Source organism: Cibotium barometz, chromosome 44 (assembly GCF_041138505.1).
Source record: "Cibotium barometz isolate CiBa-2024 chromosome 44, ASM4113850v1, whole genome shotgun sequence".
Taxonomy (NCBI): Eukaryota; Viridiplantae; Streptophyta; class Polypodiopsida; order Cyatheales; family Cibotiaceae; genus Cibotium; species Cibotium barometz.
The window spans coordinates 8,186,033-8,209,319 of record NC_141089.1 but is presented as its reverse complement, the minus strand read 5'-3'; the positions used below and the strand labels follow the sequence as shown (position 1 = coordinate 8,209,319).

The 23,287-nt window shown below is 40.2% G+C and overlaps 1 protein-coding gene across 1 annotated transcript; it reads left to right on the top strand.

The window, feature by feature from the left end:
* Positions 1 to 462: 462 nt before the first annotated feature.
* On the top strand, positions 463 to 5,368 carry LOC147612918 (cytochrome P450 90D2-like). The gene is made up of 9 exons (XM_086782189.1): positions 463 to 917; positions 1,047 to 1,371; positions 1,611 to 1,760; positions 1,954 to 2,235; positions 2,712 to 2,798; positions 3,667 to 3,745; positions 3,896 to 4,002; positions 4,137 to 4,255; positions 4,370 to 5,368. Exons 1-9 carry the CDS (start codon positions 667 to 669, stop codon positions 4,458 to 4,460), a joined length of 1,491 nt encoding a protein of 496 aa, XP_086638315.1. The 5' UTR covers positions 463 to 666; the 3' UTR covers positions 4,461 to 5,368.
* The last annotated feature ends 17,919 nt before the right edge of the window (positions 5,369 to 23,287 follow it).

The following is a 23,287-nucleotide window of genomic DNA, read 5'->3' as shown; positions in this document are numbered from 1 at the left end:
TGCTCAAGTTGTTGGAGAGAGAGAGAGAAAACAACAATTTCCTCAACCAGAGAGAGAGAGAGAGAGAGTGTGTGTGTGTGTGTGTGTGAGAGAGAGAGAGAGAGAAAGGGAGGGGGGGTGTGAAGGGAGAGAGGGAGAGAGAGAGTGTGTGTGTGAGAGAGAGAGAGGGAGAGAGACGGGGGGAGAGTGTGTGTGATGTATGTCTGCGCGTGCGAGAGAGAGAGAGAGAGAGAGAGAGAGAGGGGACAAAATTCACTACGAAATATACAACGGAATCCTCAAAATTGGACTTGGGCTGCGAAGGGACCAGACAAAAGCAATCTAAGACCTTTAGTTTGTCCATCGTGGAAACGGTTAGCCTGGCCGGCCCTCTCATCCTGGACCCATGTGCTGCGCAGCCGCGGAGCACGCAGTACCACTGAGGGAGCATGTGATAGGATTGCAGTAGACATATATTGACTCGCGGTAGTTCGATCTGCCGCCCTGAGAGAGCGATAGACTAGAGAGTATCAGAAAGAGATCATAGAAAGCCTTATAATTATTAGCTGCCTTGGCTCCCCTTAATAATTCATAGAACAATCCATCATGCACCTGCAGCTGATCACTACACACTGTATACGTAGTTTATAGCACAGTTGCTGCGTAAGGCAGCAGCAGCAGCTCATCATGTCGAACCACCACTCGGATTTGTTGATCACCGTGTTAGGCATACTGTCTCTACTTATAATAGTGTTGTTAATCCGGTGGATTAAGCAGCTTTCCTTCTCTAATTACATCGGTAATCAAGTGGGATTAAGTGGTAAATTAATTCCTCCTGGTAGCTTTGGGCTGCCGTTTGTGGGCGAGTCACTGCAGTTCATCGCTTCGTACCGATCGCACGATTATCCGGACAGCTTCGTCAAAGATCGACGCTCCCGGTAAGCTCTCGTTAATGATCATAGCTCTCTTTATGGATCAATGCCCAACAAGAAGGGATTGTGGGGACGATTAGTGTTGTGGGGATGATTAGTGATGGGATTAAGTTAAATGAGGTGCGTGATCAACAGGTATGGGCGGATCTTTACCACGCATCTGTTTGGGAAGCCAACTGTTGTGAGTGTGGATGCGGAGGTGAACCGTTTCATATTGAACAGCGACGGGCGGCTGTTTGTGCCGGACTATCCGACGTCGCTAAAAGAGCTGTGGGGGAAGTGGGCGATCCTCATGCTTGAAGGCAGCTTGCACAAGAGAGTGCATGGATTAGTTGCAGCCCTTCTCAAATCCCAAGAGCTCAAAGACCACCTCTTACACCACATAGAAGCCTTCATAAGCCACTCAATGCAGAATTGGAGCAACAAGGCCAAGGTCTATGTGGAGGAGGAAACCAAAAAGGCAAGCCTCTATATCATAATTATTGCCAGCAGTAAGAATCGATTCAATTGTTATGTGGATTATATATTAGGTTAGCATTAATAAATGCAATTGTTTATGTGGTTAATTACAATAGGTTTATTGAACCCCTAGTCTAAGGCCTTAAAATCGATTGGATTTTATGGAGTAATTTATTGTTGTGTGGATTGTATTAGCCTTATTGAACCCCTTATATTTCGATTGCAATTTGATTACTCCAGATCAGCTTTAATGTGACAGTTAAGGTCCTTCTAGGCCTCAACCCCGGAGCAACAACAAAGGCTTTGAGATTAGAATTCCACAAATTTATTGCTGGAGTAGTCTCGGTCCCAATCAAGCTTCCGGGCACCACCTTCTACAAATCCTTACAAGTAATTATTTTCCTGCTTCTTAATCAAGCAATTCTGTTGATTAATATTTATATCTTATAAGGGCTTAATATTGTTGCACCCTCAATTACGCTATGGCACGAATCATATGCTAAAATTTGATTAATGGTAACCCTCAAAGGAGCTCTTAATATCAACAGTGAGTTTAGTAGGACTCTTTGGATGCTTGATTCAGACCAGGGCGAGAATGGTGGAGATGATCAAAGAGATCATAAGTGAGAGGAAATTAAGCCAGAATTGCAGTGATTATAAAGATGTCAGTGAGGCATGTAAACCCCAAGACATTCTGGGGGTTTTGCTAGATGAGAGGAATGCAAGGGGCGATCAATACCCTCTTGAGTTCATCACAGACAACATTGTTAGCTTTTTGTTTCCCGCTGAAGACTCCGTGGCCATGCTCATGACACTTGCAGTCAAATACATCTCAGAATGCCCCAAGGCCTTACAACAATTAAGGGTAAGTTTACAAACCGTTAATCAAAATGTTGCGTATTAATTATGCTCAAATTGCATCGATAACCTTAAATTGCTTTTAAAAAAATCATTAAAAGTGCTAGCTAATTATTACATTTGATTATCTCCATGAGACCAGACTTGGGTATTTGCTTATCTTATTTGGATGTCTAAAAGTCCTAATAAATTAAAGCATGCCATTGCCAAAGTTGAACCAAAATACAGACCATTTGACAAAAATTTAATACAAAAAAACAAAATTAAATCATACAATTGCAAAAGGAGGACCAAAATACAAAATAAGGCCTAAAGCATCTCCCACACACTTGTGTGTAGTTGATGGCACGTTTGTGTGCACTAGAGTATGTTATCTATGGTGGTGGTGGTGGTGGTTTAGAATCTAGGGTGTTTTTACATATGATTACTTGCTGACACTTTGGTGGCTTTTGGTGCAATAAACAAGTATGCTTTTGCATGCAGGAAGAAAATGTAGAGCTCATAGTGAGGAACAAAGGAGAAAAGCTCACATGGAGGCATTACCTATCACAACTACCCTTCACCCACAGTGTAAAGTACTCTAAGCCTCTTTTATAAAATAGACCCCTATTTCAATATTGTTTAATCAAAAGTGAAATGCACCCCCCTATGAAAGTGTTAAGAAAGAAATAAAAAAGGGCTTAATTTATCTTCAGCCTAGGGCCTCATTTCTAAGAAATCATTGTCATCAGATTTCTTAGAAATCACCATGTGTAGTTTGACTGGATATTGGGCTCTCATGTCATGTCTGAGCCATTTTGTACATATTTTCTTGTCCTTTTTTTAATTTTTATTTTTATTCTTACAAAAAAAAAGAAATCACCATGCCATTTTGATGCGAGGGTAACGAAAAGTAGGTGTATACACATGGTTTTTGTAAATAAATACAATTGTTTTTCTTTTCTATTTATAGTTTCTTTTTAGCATGCTCGATATTTTGTGCATATGTAAATATTGTAAATACATGTAATACACTAAAGGTTTTTTTTTTGGTTGGGGGAATATTCAAGAGATCCTAAGTTGGATAAGGGAAAAAATAAGTAGATTTCACAGCTGAAATTTGAGGGCCATAAACTAGGGTTATCCTAGCCAATTTGAAGGAACCTTCAATTTAAAGGCCATAAACTAGGTTTACCTTAAAATATATATATGTTTGTGCAAAATTTAGAGGTGACCTTTTTTCAACCCTATTATTGTAATAGACATTCTCTAAAAGTTTGAAGGGCTTTGATGCCCTCTAAAGGCTTCAAATTGTTGGATTAGAAAGAAAGAAAAAAAAGTGAACAAGTTCAACGTCTTTGATTGCTCCAAGTTTTTTATTGCACTCAATTTATCATTTAATGCAATGCAACTGTATTTTTTCACTGTATTGTTTCTTAAAGTAATTCCCATCTTACAGGTACTCAGTGAGACGTTACGTTTGGGAAACATTGTAAAAGGGGTGATTCGAAAGGCATTGGTAGACGTCCATATTAAAGGTTAATTTTCTTCAACCATAACCCTCTTCTAAGATTTTAATCTTTCATAGATCAAAGTGTGAGCTTAGCCAAAAAAAAAAAAGAAAAAAGAATCCAAATTGTTGTCTTATATTGATTGAAGAAAATCTTCTTAAATTTTGTCCAAGGCAGATTTTGTGATACCCAAAGGGTGGGCGGTGTTTCCACTCTTCAGAGGGGTTCACTTGGATGAAGATATCTACCCGGACGCCCATAAATTCAACCCGTGGAGATGGCAGGTGACCCTCATTGTAAAAATAGGCTAAATATTGCTAAACTAATCACTAATCACACTCTCACACACACTAATCACACACATTCTCAATATTAAATCCTTTCTATGCTTAATTAACAACAGTTTAATGCATTCCAGGAGAAAGTTTCCTTGTCGCACTTCACACCATTTGGAGGCGGCCCTAGATACTGTGCCGGAATCGACATAGCTCGCCTAGAAGCTGTGGTTTTCCTGCATCACCTCGTGACTAAGTACAAGTAAGCTTAATAATTAAAGGTTAAAATAATACCCAAAGCGTATAACCTTGATATTTAATCAATTTTCCTCAAAATATATCAGTGATCAAATTTGTTTTTTCCATGCACGAGCAGGTGGGAGTTGGCGGAGAGAGACACGGTGACCAATTTCCCATTCGTAAAGCTGGCGAGAAGGCTGCCCATCATAATCGAGACATTACACTAACACAAGACATGCCCAAAAAAAAAAAAAAGCATTCAATGAGAAAAGAGACACCAACTGTTTGCGCCATACAGCCATGAGCCGCGTTTTCTTTCCAATCTTGCTTTAAGGTGTGTGTGTGTGTATATGTGTATGTGTTTTTGCTTGTCTATGTGTCTCTCTCTGTGATCAAGCCTTCATAGCTCAAAGAAAAAAGAAGCCAAGACTCACCTACCAAGGCCAAAGAATCATTGTTGTTCCCTTTCTCTTTGCCCTTTCCATCCCCCACCACCAAGACACCCTCCCATCTACCCAACCCTCTGAGATGATCTCTGCCCACAAAATGTTTAGAAAAACAGAAACAACCTTTTGGCCAGCCATACTATAGGCTTTTGGGTTGAGTATGGTTTTGTGCGTAAGTCTCTATAGTCAAAGAAGTGAGGAAAAGTTTTAACTACTATTTCAAACTCTACCCCCAAAGAAGTGCAAGGAGTGAGGACCTCATGTACCTGTTTAACAGCTTCTACTTTTGGAATATTCTCTCTCTCCCTCTCTATCTATCTATCTATATATATATATATATATATATATTTGCAACAAAACCTATTTGGGTACTTTTCTAATTGCATGGTGTGAGAGAAAGTGAAACTTTTCCACTCCCCATTCCCCACCTTGGCTTGAGAGCATTTAGACCTTGAAAGATCAATGCCGCTTTATTTGACTTCCACAAAGAGAATGCAAATTTTCTTCTTTGAACATCCAACTTGTGCTGGCAAGCACAAATAACTTAAACCTCTTGACCATATGGATTAATTTGATTTGACTTTGTAAAATGATTTTCCCTTTTCGTACATGTATTAAACATGGCTCAAGATTGAGCCACAAGTGATTTTCAAAACATTGTCAATGATGAAAAGACAGAGATTTACATAGTGGTATTCTCACTTTTGGAAAAGTCAAGAAACCATGCATGTAAGAAACTTTAAGGTGTATGTTGATAGACCTTGGGCATAAATCAAAACATTTATTGAAAACCTAATTCAAAACAGGAAGGCTTGACATTATTTTTAAGAGTTTGATTATTTTTATTCTTATATCTATGTTAGTGCCAAGGTTCAAATGTAAGATCTACATGTCTAAAAGCCGAGGTTGTCACCATTGATCTCATTGACAAAACTTACCATTTCTTAACAGCATTCTATCCATACATTCCATAGCTTGAACTCTCAAGTTAAAGATGAATGTTTTTTTTTTTAAAGTCTAGAAGGTTGAACAAAAGTTATGCACCTATTTTTTGAGATCATGTAACGTGTAGGGTGCTCAGGGATTAAAGGATAAAAGTGGGATGTTTATCAAATTTTCCCTACTCCATTTTGATTCATTAAGGTTTATGACTTTATAGTGGACACTCTATAGAATGCTTATATAATATCTCATTTGGGACTTGCCACATGGCTGCTTTGAACTGCCCCACATGGCAAATCACGATATCTTCTCTTCTTCTATACTAAATAATATACTACTACTACTCTTCTTCTATACTATACCACTATATTACTATCATATATATATATATATATATATATATATATATATATATATATAGAGGATTAGAGAGTTAAGAGAGAGAGAGAGAGAGAGAGAGAGAGAGAGAGATTATTTAGTAGCTCTCCCTTTCTTCTTTTCTTCTATACTATACTATACTACTACTGCTCTTCTTCTATACTATATACTATGCTACGATACTTATTTGGGAGCTGTCATGTGGTAGCTCTCCCTTTCTACTCTTCTTATATGCTATATACTATACTACTACACGATACTTCTCTTCTTATATTCTTTGTTTTCCCCAAAAATAGGATCCTTCTATTAGTTAACAAAAAAAAATCCTCAAAAGGCTAGATACAAGCTCGCCTGCATGTATGGAACAAGGATCAAAGAACAAAAAGGGAGGGAAGGATGCACTTCTCCTCCGGCTCGCTGCTCTATGAGGAGAAGACTATCTCGTACAAGGAGTGGGGGAGGAAATAACCACACAAGTGGTATATAATGCCAAGCGGGCTCACCACCACTATTTGTGAGAAAAAAACCAGGTCTCGCCAGAGCCTCAGGAAGGCTTCTTGACAATTCTGCATATGGTCAGAGCTACCCTAAAGCTTCTCCCACACTAACCATAGAGGGTATGAATGATGTCGAGCCAGATGCTCCTAATGGACTTCGTAGGTGTAGTGTGGGTGCCTGCAATGACTTTGCTATAACGAGCTCTCCAAATGTGCCATGAAACAATGCTGCTACAAATCTACCATGTTTGGCTTGAACTAGGAGTCTAGTGAGACTAGTAGATGGGGTTGGGACTAGCACTGTCGCAATGCAAAGGTGAGAGACCTTAAGGGCTAGCCCTCCACCTTCCTCATTATAAGACATAATAACATGGACCTCAGTGGGTGGCGCAAGTGATAGTGCCCCATGTAATAGTATGGGAACAAGCCCTATCCATAGTGAAGATGTATAGAATCTATTACCAAACCTGCTAAGCCTTTGAGCAATCCAAAAGACAATGTCTTTCAGATTCCTAGGGATGGCCACATCTCGAATATGCTATTGGTCTACCGCTAATGGTGGCCAACCACATGCCAATTGCCAAACTCTATGTGCTGTGGCAACCACAAAAAGAGGGTGATCTTCCGAGGTCAAAAACTATCCCAGAGCCTCTTCCACAAATCTAAGAGAAAGTGCAGTGAGACAGGCCTTGCTGAGACTTCCAGTGACTTGCTACTAACTCGAGTGCCCTCAACCTCGGGCATCTGGATCCTACAGCCAAGCCATGCAGTGCATGTGCCAAACAAGGTACCCAGAGTCTCCTCCCTATCTACAAGATCACACCAAGTCCACTCCCCTGGGAGGCTGGGTCCCACACTAGAGGTGCATGATGGGTCGGGCTCTCTCGAATCCTTAAAATGCTAGTCTCTCCTAGCTACCTTGGCCAGTGGTGGGTCAATGTGCCACTCATGTGCATGGAATATCTGATCACCCTCACCCCCTATAACGTGCATCCACTAAAGTTCTCCAAGGGGGCTCTGATCTCACTAATCTGCCATCAAGCCGAATCAAAAAAGTGAGTAAGGGAGAGCTCTCATCTGCACCCTGAACTACAAGGATAATGTCATACCTGATAAATACTCCCAGCCACTATGGGGGAATAGGGTCAATGATTAGGGTTAGCCACTCTGGAGGAATGGCAGAGTCAAGGTCTAGGCTATTTATTTTTGCCCCAAATCCCAGTAAGTCCTCTCTCTTGAGCCACTAAGGGAAGCTATCTGAATGTAAATCAATCTCCAAGGGACCTAATAGGTCCCGTGCTTAAAGCTTCCCACATGATACATGAGGTCGAGCCCCTAGAATGTGACCCCACTAGGTAAACAGATCACTAGGCTCCAAATCAAGGGCTATCGCAGAGGTGCTCCTCAGAGGCTACTAGAATAGACAATTAGAAGGATGGCCCGAGGTAGTCCCAAGCTCGTAATAGGCTAGTTGAAAATCCGTCCTCAAAAGCTGGGCTAAAACAATGGTCCTACATCTCCATAAAGATCCATCTAGTGCTTTGTGGTGGCCAAGCCCCCCCACCCCCCCTCCCCCCTCCCAAACTCAGTGTATGAGCGAATATCTTAGCCAAGATAATGGATTACCGCTTGGAAAAAGTCCTCTAACAATCAGCTTCCCCAAAAGGGCATGGCTTTGAATGGTGGGTCAATGATGCCTAGGCACCCTCTGTGGTGCTACTCTCTAAAGGCCACCTTGGCCTGGGTAGGCCTCCTATCATCGTTGCCAAATCCCACAAAGAGTTGTGGATCCATCTCGTTGAGCCTAACCGATGCAGGCCCGGGAGAAGACCCATCAAGAAGTAATATTCCACATGGTAAGAGGAACCTGGTTTGCCCCCACCACTCGGTTGGCTAAAGAAAGACTTGTTGAACTCTAGTATCGAAGCTTCTTCCAAATGCTCAGAAGAAGAGAGGTTAATTGATGCTCTGGGGAGATATCGTTGCCAACCTCGCATCCAAGATAACGGAGTGGAGTTCCCCTCGGGATCCACTAGAAAGTCTCAACTAGACAACAAATATTAAGGTGAAAAGGCATTGCAGCTTCAGATGGGTTAACTATGAGAGGCCGAGTAAATTCCTGAAACACCATGGATCCACTCCTCCAGAAAACCCATCCAACACATCATTCCCTCTTCCCATAATAAGTTGTGCCCCCACAACCAAGGGTTGCAACCCTTCTTAAAAAAAACCACCTCTCGTGCACCTCCAATTCACCCGACCCCTTAATTAGTATCTCATAATAATAATTGCCCATCATCCAACCGATCAACCCACTTTAATTGCCCCTTCTAATTACTAACTAATTAACCCAAAAATTAATATTTGCCTTTTCACTAGTTAACCCATCTAAAGTTGCAGCACCTTTTCACCTTTATAGTACCACGATAAATACGTACATGTCGATCAACACCCAAAATAGGGACTTGAACCTCTTTGATCGAGCACCTCCAACACGGACACTCCAATGGCCTGTAGTTGTGAAAGATTTTCCTTAAGGGAGGTTGTTATGTTTCTTTTTCCTATCACATGAGAGCTTTAAGAGAAAATTGTATGTTGGCAATGACTAGGTCATACATAGCTTGAATGGGCTTGGCCCCTTTGTTATGTCCTACAGATGTAAAACGGTTGCTTCTTCTTGTCATGTTGCACAAGGTGCTGATTATAGTGATGCGCAGGGTTGGCAAGCTCGGGTACTACTGTGCTAGGTGCTGCTTATATGCTGTTGCGCAAGGGTCGTTTTTGTGCAAGGTGGTGGCTAAGCAGGGTTCGTTCTTTTTGTGCCTTCCTTCAAGGTTGTGACTGCGCCCCTAGACTTATACTACTGTGCTTTTGTTATGCTTATGTGCTATGTTGTCTAATTGCTGCTCTGCTAGGCACCATGCACCACCTTACTTATGCACAAGAACGTGTCCTCTCCCCTCTGTGCAAGGGCAGTGCCATTCTTTTCTTCTCCCCCTCGATGGTGCAGCCTCTATCCCCTTGCTATCTCATTTGCCCGTGATGATCCCCTCTCCCTTCTTGTTGCGCATGCTGCCTCCTCACATCCTATCCCATCATAAGCTGTGTCCCCACATCCTATCCCATCATAAGCTGTCCCCGCAACCCTTGTCCCCACAACCAAGGGTTGCAACCCTCCTTTAAAAAAACCACCTCTTGTGCACCTCCAACACGGCCACCTCCAATTCACCCAACCCCTTAATTAGTATCCAACCAATCAACTCACTAATTACCCCTCCTTATTACTAACTAATTAACCCAAAATGTTGATCACACCTTAATCTCTGCCTTTTTACCAGTTAACTCATCTCAAGCTATACTGCCTTTTCACCTTCATAGTACCATGATAAATACCTACATGCGGATCTTTGTTTTGTAGCTAATCAACACCCAAAACAAGGCCTTGATCCTCTTTGATCAAGCACCTCCAACAAAGCCACCTCCTAGGCCAATGACGTGTAGTTGTGAGAGAGTTTCCTCCAAGGGAGCTTTGTGCTTAAGAGTTTGTCCTCCCATGCAAGGTCTTGAAGTAGTCCATCTAGCTTGTGCTCTTGTCGTGTTTTTGATCCAAGTCCCTGTATAAAACAACTCCCTTCTAATTTATTGTTCTTTGCCTCTAGATCCTTTTCTTTTTTATCCGATTCATGGTTCTGCAAATGCTGAGCGTGACAACTTCTACCAACTCATTGTATTCATTATCTTTGTTAGACAGTTGAGCATTCAACTACCTGATCTAAGCTTCCTTCATCATTAGCATCCTTTGTGTGGACGATATCCAAATGCTTTGCACCTGACTAGTAAGCCTTGTGTAACCAAGCAAGCCTGCATTGCCCTCACAAACATATTTAATCAAAGAAGTTAGGCCTGAAAATTTAGGTGGTTGTTGGGTCAAGGGATCAGGTGGGTAAATTGATTCTTCCATCCATATATCAACATGCTTTCTCCCTAATTCCCTGGCTTGTTGCATGACATAAGGGTTGACATTAGAAGCCTCTGTTCTCTTATAGAAAGGAGCATACTTATCATCCAAGTCCACATGCATACATCACTTCTTAGGATTATCTCTGATGTTCTACAGACCACAAGACAATACTAAAATTGTAACTAACTCCTTTCTTTGCAAAAAAATATGGTGTAGTAAAACATTATCATTAAGTTCAGACACTTGCATTTCAAATAACATAAAAATTAATGCCATACCTACATTGAGCACGGTAGCAACATTTCTTGATGCCCTTGTTGATGTAATAACACTTCTTGGTAGCAAAATAATCGAGTATAGAAAATCAATGAAGGTAAATATAATTTTTTGGTTCCACTTGAAGACACCAAAAACAGGGATTTAATATTCACGTGATCACAAGATTTTGTGTGTTAATAACACATGTGAGCAAGTTATTCACATGTTCTCATGTTACCGTTCACAAAATAACAGGTCACTTGCCATCATTGGGAACCCCTTAAAAGCTTGGCTACACATGGGAATAAGCTATTCACATGTTCTCATGTTACCATCTTCACATAATAGCAGGTCAGTGGCCACCTAAGAAGATTTTTTATGCCCGACAAAGATAATTTTTTTAGGCCCTTGTAAAAGCTTTGTGAATATAACATGTGATCACAAGATTTTTTGTGTTATTAACATATGTTATTAACATGTTCACATGTTCTCATTTACGTCAGTGAAATCCCTGACCAAAAAGCTAAATCTCTCTTCATTATTGTCCATGCATAAATAGTATGTGAGGAAAGAGGAGATTCAGGTGAAAGCTTAGACGCTTCCTTGAGAGATTGAAGATTTTAATGGAGGGAAATTCAAATGGAGAAGAGTGGCTATTGAATCAGAAAAATTACCGAATGAAAACCACCATAACTTCATGAAAATGCACTAGAATAGAACTTAAGCATGTTTAATTACACTGAAAAAACAAACTTTACACAATACTAAGTTCGCTTCTAAAGATATATTCGAGTTCTTTTAAAAAATGCCTCTATTTTCGATCAAAGTCCTCTAATTCCATGTGGTACTTATGTCAGAAATATAGTTGCATAGTTACATATGTCAAAAATATCCTCATACTTGTTTTCTTACTTTATAGAGTACTAGCTTTTCACATTTATGAATTTCCACTCGTAGTGGTTGAAGTTGCGTAGAATTTAAGAACATTAGATTAAAACAAGCATTGAATCTCTTTAGAAAATATAGAAAAAGATGAATTTAGATTTGAAAAGAAGAGAGAGAAACCCAATATAATAATACTATTTTTTGTACTTTTTCGAGATTCCAGGAGGAGAGAGGCCCATTTGGAGCCTGAATTTTTCCTAATGACCACTCAACATGACTGGTCATATGGTTATAGGCACCAGAGTCCACATACCATGTATCTTGAGATCCCGACACATCTTCTCTTTTGAAACTCAGCATGTGCTACATCAACTGCTCACTTCTGACACATCACCTCCTTGTTTACTAGATGATGCATAGTTACCTTGCTGTAACTTTCCACTTTTAATGCCATTCTTCCTTTTATAGCAATCCTTTGCCATGTGCCTTGGTTTGCCACAATAATAGTACTCTATGTTATTTGTATTTTGATTTCTTTGCCAACCATACGTGTAACATAGCAGTATCTTTTCTGGCTACTGTAGCAGCTTCAACACAATCTATAGGTCACCAGATTTGACCAAAGTACATGTACATACACCCAATGTCAACAATACATGTGCAAACACTATCTGCACTCCCAAAATACATTACATTGTTACACTGTTGTAGTGACAAAACGAAGACCAAGACACGCCCAAATGTGTTTCTAGCCAAAAAACTATAGTACAAAGTGCTACACACCACACAAGCCCAAGTAGACGGCTCCTCAATCCTAGATGTGTAGCTCTCAGAGCTACTGAGTGGTATTGTACCTAAACCAAGAAGGGAAAGAGATGATGAAGCTCTTACCTGTGTATATCTTCCTTGCTTTCTTGTTCTTTCCTCTTACATTCCCCCTTAGCTCTCACATGAACCAGAGATCTGATACCATAAAGAGAATGTGGAGAGGATAGAGAGCTTGAGTTCTTTGCAAGCAAACACACACACACACAAGAGAGTGAAAGATACAAGAGAGAGATGGATGGTAGAATTTGCTTCTATCTTCTTCTCTTCTCTACAATCATATAACTAAAAGATAAGAGTACATACATAAATAGGAAAGTACTCTCCTACAACAACATACAAAATGGTCAGTCTATAGTGTGAACCTGACTATATGAGCTGGCGATATAACTATGCCATAACTCTAGTACTCCAAAGTGGTTGTCACATAGCCTGTCATCCACACTAGCAGCATATCAACCATAATCTCATCAGCCATGCTAGTGGCTGTCACCTAGGCGGGTCATCAATGTCTGACGTAGCACTAGTTGAGATCAATATCTCAATAGTGTAGGCTATTTCAAGGTGATTGGATGTGAATTATAAAAGATCCATCACTTCTCCTTAGTGTAACATGCTACTCATCAAGGTGATCAAGTGTGGTATTACAAGATGTTATCACTCCCCTAGGTGCATAAATTGATATTCTCAAGGTGGTCAGGTGTGATAAGAAAATACAATACAAAGAACTAGGTCTACTCATCAGTGACCTTTTATAAATCATGGGCTAAGGTGGTGAGGGTTGTCGATGTAGCTTTGGTTTAGAAGAGATGCTTGTCAGAGATCTTCTCTTTGCTTGATGAAGCCTCCACGTAGTTGGCCTCCTGGTTCTTCGGTCTACATTCTTCTTCCTTGTGCCTAAGTTTGTTACAATGTCTACAATTGGGTATGTGTTTAAGTCTGCATTCGTTTTTGAAGTGTCCTTTCCTTTCGTAGTGGTGGTAGCATTCTTTTATGCCCTTTTTGGTGTAGAATACTTGTTCCTTTGATATACTTTGTGTTCCATTCTTTAGCCACTTCTCTTCTTCAAGTATTGATAAAATACACCCCTCAAATATTGGTTCAGGTAAATTCTTTAGGGTGGGCACTAGTGGACCATATTCATTTGTGCATGCTTTTTATAAGTATGGCAAGTGCATCCTTTTCACCTATCTTTACATCAATGCCATCCAACTCGGTCATGATGCTTCTCATTTTTCTTATGACTCTCGAGGGGGGGGGGGGGAGGGAGGGTCACTCATAAATATGTAAGTGTAGCATGTGGGTTCAACAGAAGGGGTTTTTTAATCCCTTTTCAATAAAAATTTTTTACATACATAAGGGTACCATTTAAAGGAGGTATTTACAGATTGAATATAAAAAGGGTATGTTTTATTCATGAAAACATTACATATAAGTGGTTTTTAAATTAGGTCTTGAACTCACATGATATAGAGAGTTTACATATAGTGAACCCCCCGAGTCTTATGAATTGTTCTAGTGACTCATGAAATTCCATCTTTAAGCCATAAAATTCTATTTTCAAATGGATTTTCTGATTTTTGGCCTTGGAACCAAATATAAGATTTAACTCATCCCATGATTATGTTTCCATTGTTTCAATGTGATAGAGAAGGTTAGTGTCCAAGTGCAATCCAATTAATGACAGTGCCTGTTCATTTTTTTTAGTCCAATCCTCAGATGGATCAGCGGGTGCATTCTCCTTAATTAATTTCCATATCTTCTTATACATCAGAAGTTACTTCATTTATGTGGCCATGCTTTCCCAAATAACTTCTCAATATTCATGATAGTTCGTGATGCCATTACAAAGGTCTTACCTAAGTTTGACTGTCGGGTAGTATCTAATTGCTTCCACATGCATGTGATGGCATGGGATCTCTGCATGTGGTTTTAGCCCAACAATGGAATTTATGGCCTCCATGGTCATTATTGGGCCACCATTTGTGGTCTCTGTATTTGCATTTATGATAGTGGCATCTACAATTTCATGATGCAATCATAAACCGAGTGATAGAAATCGAGCGACCCCAAAAATTGAGAAAAGAGCATTGGAATTTCACTTCTTAGAGCTAGCAAGACTATTGTTCAGCCTTATAAATATTGAGATTCTTGATCCACTTCATTGCCAGATCAAGAATTAATAGAATTACCTAATATAGAATATATTATGACATATTGAATCCTCACTACTGTGACACGAAGTTGGGGTTTGGACTTCGGTCACTTCTTAGAATCAAAAACACATCTGAATGAAACCTCACAGCCTCCTCACCTCCCTTTCTCTCCCTAGGTTAAGATAAAGATATACACATCAAAGGTGAGATCATAATTCATGGAAGGAAAGATGAAAGGCTCCGGAGAAGTAAGAATTTCTGCCAGTCTTGCAGCTCCAAACAAGAGGGTGATTCTTTGTGAACGGAAACATACGGGGAATATTAGTAAGGTTCATCCGTTCGAATTGGGCGATTTGGACGGAACATATTAAAGAAAATAAATATAGCAATCACTTACAAGACGATAAGACACATGGGGTTTGCCTTTTGATAAGAGATTAGGAGGAATTAATCATGATTAAGAGAAAGAATAGCCAAAAAGCAATAAAAACAGAGATACACAGAGGATTGCAGTTTTAAATCCATATAGGCTCTGTAAGAGAGGATTATATAGATGCGTAGAGCTTGAAGAGAGCTTCGTGTCTATATAAAAACTTTCAAAAACAGACAACCGAGCGAAAAGTTATGAGTATTTTACTGCAAGACTATAAAACTGCCAAAATTCTATAAAAACAGAGATACACAGAGAATTGCAGTTTTAAATCCATATAGGCTATGCAAAAAAGGATTATATAAGTGCATAGAGCTTGAAGAGAGCTTCGCGCCCATATAAAACTTTCAAAAATGGACAACCGAGCGAAAAGTTATGAGCATTTTACTACAAGACTATAAAACTGCCAAAATTCGCCTAAAAATTAGCAACTTTGGGAGGAATTCTGATCATCAATGAAGTAAGGGATTAAGAAATTAGTTACACGAATGGAAAGAATATAGAAAGAGCTTCCTAGCCATATAATCAATTTAAGAAACCAACACCCGAGTGATGAGTAATTACCGGTTGAAATTTAGGTATTGGACCACAAAAACTGCACTTCGCTCTCTTTGCATGAAACCTCAATTTTAACACAGCCTCTTGCCTTTCATCTCCTTCATGATTCAAGCTAGAGGGTAAGGGTTAACATTGCTCAGCAGACAATCGTAAAGATTTACCTATGGTCTCCAAAGTCTTTCCACATGCTCATTACCGCTAAAACCATTGGTACCTCCAATGGAGGGCAGCAATAAGGCAAGGGCTACCTTGAGAAGTCACAGGCCCGCCAAGATAATAACTCCTTATCCCACTTATCATGAATCATCAAAGAGGTCCAAAATATGGTTAAGCATGAGGAGCTAATGCTAAATGAGACACACATGTAAAGAGAGTGTTTGAATAAGGGTTTGAAAGATAAGAGAATGGCAATGACACAAAATGCTCAATTGAGGAGGCTCATTCCTTTGATTTGAAAGGGAGAGGAGGGCTCCTTTTATAGGTGGAGAATCACCCTCTCTTCCATTGTTACAAATTACAACATAAAAATCTTCAACCCTTCAGTGACATAAGGGTAGATGTCACCATCAATTGTCCTCTTAGGCTAAGTCTTCTATTGATTATAAAATTGAAGACTTTTTGACTTTGAGAGTGTGATGAGATAATAGCCAAGTCTAAGTGGCATGTAGGTGGAGATCCAACTTACACATGACGGAATTCTCCTCTTCTATGTAGGCATTCTAGAAGAATCTTTCCCATTTATGCACCTGCACACACTCCTCCACATGCCTTCCACACTCTCCAACTTGTAGCCTTATGGTGGTGAATACTATATTAATAATACAATTAAAATCCATGTGAGCATGAAGGCCCACTTTTATTTTCCACATCACTAGCCTATCGACCATACCAAAGTATTTATCAAGAATACTTGTGGCATTTACAAGGTGTGCACCCTAAATCAAGTAAAACCATTATATTTAAAGATAGAATGCTGTTATTGGGGTAGCCGCCAAGCCGCTGCATCACCACGTCGTTATTCCATTGTGGGCGCCGCAATCTGCTTGGACAAGCTTCCACCTTATTACCATTGAGAAACCATCAAAATATGCAAAAAATTGATAATGAAAGATATCAATTTTTCATGTCACATCTTTCCCCCCCAGCAGATCCTCCATACTTGCCTTGGGGATCTGCTGGCCATGGTGCTTGAGGGTAAAATATCTTAGCCGCCGTCGGTACTCATTGGCACGTCCGGGAACCGCCTGGCCACTTGCATCCTCTAGAAGATAGGTGTTATTTTTGAACTTTTGCTTTATCCTGAAGGGGCCTTCCCAACGTCGAAGAAGCTTCTTATCGAGGGGTTTCTCCACATGGCCATCATACCTCTTTTCCTCCTGGATCAAATAAAACTATCCCCCCAGCCCCACATTGCCTGGAAGGGCTAAAGGCTCCATCAAAATGCATAGTGAAAGCAGTTGGTGGTGTCTCCAAATCTTCAGACACTTCTTCCTTTGCTCCTGTTCCTTCTTCCTCTTCCTTCCTGGTAAGCAAATCTGCAAGAGAGGCCCTAGTGGTGTTTTCTGTAATAAAAGTGAAAGAGAATTCTTGAAGCTCACAAATCCACTTTGCAAACTTCTCTCCTGTAGGATTGGGTTTACGAACCAAGAATTGTAAAGAAGGTTGAGATGCGAGGAAGAAAAAAGGGCGAGGTAACAAGTATGACTTGAACTTCTTTACTGCAAAAACAAGAGACAAACCACCTTTCTCCATTTCACCATACCTCTCCTTGGCATCAGTGAGTTGTCGGCTTGCATAATACACTGGTTGCATACACCCTTGCTCTCCCTTTTACAAGAGTATAGCACCCGCTGAATGTGATGAGACACTTGGGTTCACATAAAAGTCCTCCCCCCACCTAGGAGGAGGCTGCACAATTGGACTTTGACTCATGCATTCCTTGAGCAAACAAAAAAATTGAATTTGATCGGGCCCCCATTGGAAAGAAACATTCTTCTTTGTCAACAGATTTATAGGATACATCTTCTCAGAAAACATGTCAACAAAGCGTTGGTAGTACTTTGTTTTACCCAAAATCCCCCTTACCTCCCGTACATTTGTAGGTGGTGGGAGGGCCACAATTGCCTGCACCTTCTCAGGATCCATCTCTATGCCTTCTTCTGAGATAACATGTCCCAAGAGAACCACCTTCCTTCGTGCCAAGCGGCATTTTCCAGGATTAAGACACCCTTTTGCATCATCAATACTTTGCAAGGCCAACCTCAACTTTTCCAAGTGATCCATGCGGCTTGAATAAATGCAAAAATCATCCAGAAAGACCCTTATAAACTTTCCCAAGTAAGGTGCAAATACCTGACTCATGAAGCATTGAAAAGTTGCTGGTACATTGGTCAAGCCAAATGGCATCACCCTATAGGCATACACTCCCCAAGGGGTGATAAATGAGGTTTTCCTTTGATCTTCTTCACAAATCCAGATTTGAAAGTATCCAGAGTATCCATCACACACACTGAATACAACTCATGACCTGCAACTTGGTCCAAAATCTCATCCTGAAAGGGTAGAGGATAATAATCCCTCTTTGTGCATGCATTCAGAGGGCGAAAGTCCACACACACACGCCATTTTCCACCCTTTTTGGGAGTGACTACAACTGGGGAAATCCACTCTGAATTCTCTACTGGAAAAATAAATCCAGCTTCAAGCAAATTAGTTACCTCCTTCTTAAGCACCTCCGCTTGCACTACTCCCAAATGCCTTAGCCGCTGTACCACTGGCTTACTTTGGGGCTTGAGATCAATCTTGTGCTCTACTAGGGTAACTTGGCATACTTGTGAGTAGCTGTTTGCAAAAAGGTTAGGAAATCCATCCAACATTTTTAAGTAATCCTCCCTTTCAGTACGTGCTATGGACTCATCAAGAAGAAGTTCATTCTGTTGGTGAAGACTAGTGAGGTCCACATCTCCTTTCTTGCACATGGTTGAAGAAGCTTCCCCTTCCAAGGCTCGATTGTCTTCAGCATCCCCTCGATCCCTTCCCAGGGAAAGACCAAATGTAACTCCCTCCACCTCTCCTTCTGAGATGGAATCCTCGGAGCTACCACTTGTCTCCTCTTCATCGGATGACTCTGACTCTGAACTTTCGGAAGTTGAAGGTTCACCTCTTACCACTTTCTTGCGACGACTCTTGATGTTGTAGTGGACCTTCTTATTCTCACCTTGTAGAATAAGATCACCTGTCTCCCACTTTTGAATTGCCTTCACTTGGCGAAGCCATGGCCTACCCAATATCAATGGGTAAGCCCTAGCATTAGGCTTTGTAGGAATGACCAAAAAAGTTGTAGGCACAGAAATACCACATACATCCACTCCCAAATTCCTGACAATTCCTAAGTTTTTCACCCTAGTATTGTCAGCAAGTTTGATGCGATAGGGAGAGTTAGTAGAAGACAACTTTAAATCAACATCTTTCATTGTTTTTTCACTCATGACATTGATTGATGCACCTCCATCAATGTATGCATTAGAAATTGTCTACCCCTCAATGATGACATCAATCTCACAGGCACGTCATCTCCTACATCAATATCCACCTTTTGAACCATAGGAGTCCCATTATCCCTCTTCTTCTTTTTCTTAGATTCCCTTGTGCTAGCCAGCTTACCCCATTCCTTTCTGAGCTTTGGAGAGAGTGCCAAAAGCTGCCCAAATGTGATTTGTGCTGTTTTCTCCCTAAGATCTGTTAAGAGGTCATAACTAAGAGATCCTTGTCCAAGAGGAAAGTCAGATTGTCCAATTTTTCTCCTAGACGACTTCTTCTTCTTCTTATTTTTCTCCTCTTCTTCAGATTTATCTTCTTGTTCTTCTTCTTCCTGGCTTCTAGTTTTACGACCCCTTTTTGCCATTAATGGCATCAATGTTTTCTCTTCTTCTGAGCATATTTCCTCTGAAAGTGCTAAACTTTTATCCTCACTTTTCCTCAACTTTGGACACTCAGTGCGATAGTGCCCCTTCTCTTGACATTCATAGCATGTGACACTACTTCTATCCCTAGGTTTATCCTCAGCTCGTGGAACCCTAGATGGCCTTGCATTGACTAAGTGTAACTTCAAATCAGCAAATTCTGCCATAAGTTGTGCAATGTTATGATCCAAGGATGGAGCTTGTACCTGAGATGTTGAGGCTATCTCTACTCGTGGTGGGGTTGGCACACTTGGAGAAGATTGGAATGTGGACTCAATATGAAGAGTGGCCTCCTTCTTCAAAGCAATACGAAGGGCCTCTTTAAAACTAGTGGGATCTTTGCTAAGAACTTTTCCATGCAAGCGGGGATCCAAAGCCCTGATAAACTTGCTCATCTTAAGGTGCTCCATTGCTAAAGAACTCTTTGAATCTTCCATAGAAGGTGAAGAAGAAAAAGCAATAACATGTAAAGCAGCTTGTTGATATTTGATGAATAAGGCTTCATAGCTCACTGAAAAGGCAGAAACTGACTCTCCATCCTTTTGGAAAATCTGATCCAACTGCAATAGTAAAGCATTTGGTGACTCCACTGTCCCAAATCTCTCCTTCATTGCTTTGGTCAACCTTTCCCAATCATTCTTGGACTCCTCTGGCAAAGCCTCATGCCAAGTTAAGGCCACACCCTCCAAGAAATCTGGAAGTATTTCTGCCCTCTCCTTCATAGACCAACCTATCAAGCGGCATGCTCGGTTAAACTCTCAGAGATAACTCCCCGGGTCTTCTTCTTTCGATCCTCGGAACACCGGAATGTTGAACATCTTGCACCAAAAGATGAGTAGCAACAAGGGAAATTTACTTGTTTCAAAATAACTTTCCTTTAATCGTGCGGGACCTTGAGGTTGAAATAGAATAATTCTAAGTAAAACTTGCCCGTCAACTCCACCAAAAGATCTGACATGAAGTTGGGGTTTGGACTTCGGTCACTTCTTAGAATCAAAAACACATTTGAATGAAACCTCACAGCCTCCTCACCTCCCTTTCTCTCCCTAGGTTAAGATAAAGATATACACATCAAAGGTGAGATCATAATTCATAGAAGGAAAGATGAAAGGCTCCGGAGAAGTAAGAATTTCTGCCAATCTTGCAGCTCCAAACAAGAGGGCGATTGTTTGTTGGGAGAAAATCTTCCGACTCAGGATTATGTGAACGGAAACATACGGGGAATATTGGTAAGGTTCATCCGTTCGAATTGGGCGATTTGGACGGAACATATTAAAGAAAATAAATATAACAATCACTTACAAGACGATAAGACACATGGGGTTTGCCTTTTGATAAGAGATTAGGAGAAATTAATCATGATTAAGAAGAAAGAATAGCCAAAAAGCAATAAAAACAGAGATACACAGAGGATTGCAGTTTTAAATCCATATAGGCTCTGTAACAGAGGATTATATAGATGCGTAGAGCTTGAAAAGAGCTTCGTGTCTATATAAAAACTCTCAAAAACAGACAACCGAGCGAAAAGTTATGAGCATTTTACTGCAAGACTATAAAACTGCCAAAATTCTATAAAAACAGAGATACACAGAGAATTGCAGTTTTAAATCCATATAGGCTATGCAAAAAAGGATTATATAAGTGCATAGAGCTTGAAGAGAGCTTCGCGCCCATATAAAACTTTCAAAAATGGACAACCGAGCAAAAAGTTATGAGCATTTTACTACAAGACTATAAAACTGCCAAAATTCGCCTAAAAATTAGCAACTTTGGGAGAAATTCTGATCATCAATGAAGTAAGGGATTAAGAAATTAGTTACACGAATGGAAAGAATATAGAAAGAGCTTCCTAGCCATATAATCAATTTAAGAAACCAACACCCGAGTGATGAGTAATTACCGGTTGAAATTTGGGTATTGGACCACAAAAACTGCACTTCTCTCTCTTTGCATGAAACCTCAATTTTAACACAGCCTCTTGCCTTTCATCTCCTTCATGATTCAAGTTAGAGGGTAAGGGTTAACATTGCTCAGCAGACAATCGTAAAGATTTACCTATGGTCTCCAAAGTCTTTCCACATGCTCATTACCGCTAAAACCATTGGTACCTCCAAAGGAGGGCGGCAATAAAGCAAGGGCTACCTTGAGAAGTCACAGGCCCGCCAAGATAATAACTCCTTATCCCACTTATCATGAATCATCAAAGAGGTCCAAAATATGGTTAAGCATGAGGAGCTAATGCTAAATGAGACATTCACATGTAAAGAGAGTGTTTGAATAAGGGTTTGAAAGATAAGAGAATGGCAATGACACAAAATGCTCAATTGAGGAGGCTCATTCCTTTGATTTGAAAGGGAGAGGAGGGCTCCTTTTATAGGTAGAGAATCACCCTCTCTTCCATTGTTACAAATTACAACATAAAAATCTTCAACCCTTCAGTGACATAAGGGTAGATGTCACCATCAATTGTCCTCTTAGGCTAAGTCTTCTATTGATTATTAAATTGAAGACTTTTTGACTTTGAGAGTGTGATGAGATAATAGCCAAGTCTAAGTGGCATGTAGGTGGAGATCCCACTTACACATGGCAGAATTCTCCTCTTCCATGTAGGCATTCTAGAAGAATCTTTCCCAATTATGCACCTACACACACTCCTCCACATGCCTTTCACACTCCCCAACTTGTAGCCTTATGGTGAATACTATATTAATAATATAATTAAAATCCATGTGAGCATGAAGGCCCACTTTTATTTTCCACATCACTAGCCTATCGACCATACCAAAGTATTTATCAAGCATACTTGTGGCATTTACAAGGTGTGCACCCTAAATCAAGTAAAACCATTATATTTGAAGATAGAATGTTGTTATTGGGATAGCCGCCAAGCCGCCGCATCACCACGTCGTTATTCCATTGTGGGCGCTGCAATCTTCTTGGACAAGCTTCCACCTTATTACCATTAAGAAACCATCAAAATATGCAAAAAATTGATAATGAAAGATATCAATTTTTCATGTCACACTACCATCATGCAAATGCGGTCATCACAAATATTCACAATTCTCCAATAATTTTGAACTAAAATTAGAACTATTGTAACACCATCATAGGTGTAGTATAAACAAAAAATGTTTGTTTTCAAAATTATACAACTCATGATCAATAAGAAATAGTAAAACACATTTGATCCTCTTCACACTCATCATCTATAAAGCCACTCTTTTCTTGATGTCGGTCTCCTTTCCACGTGCATTATAGCTCCTATCCGTGGTGGCCATTTCTTTAGCCATGGATTATGCATAGATTGGCAGGTAGATACATGAAAACATGAATTTTCTCGATGTCGGTCTCCCTTCCATGCATTATATCTCCTATTTGTTGGCCATTTCGTTATCCCCATGGATTCTACATAGATTGGAGGTTGCTACATGAAAACATGAATTTTATAATTTAATGAGTGGTCATTCCTTACATCATTCCAAAAAGATTCTAATTTGCAATCTACAATCCAAGAAACTAAATGACATACAAAATGTGTAGCCCCCAATGTAGGCACCAATACAAAATGTGTAGCCCTCAATGGCACTACAATACTTCAAATGTAAACAAACACACAAGCTAAAATAGAATCTATAAACATATTGTCTAAAAAAAGTGAGTGTAGCGAAGATGTGTCTAACTAGTCAAAAGGTCTAACAACTAGCCTCTTCTCACAGTCTTCATCCCCCTCATCCACTTGCCTATCCTCAACTC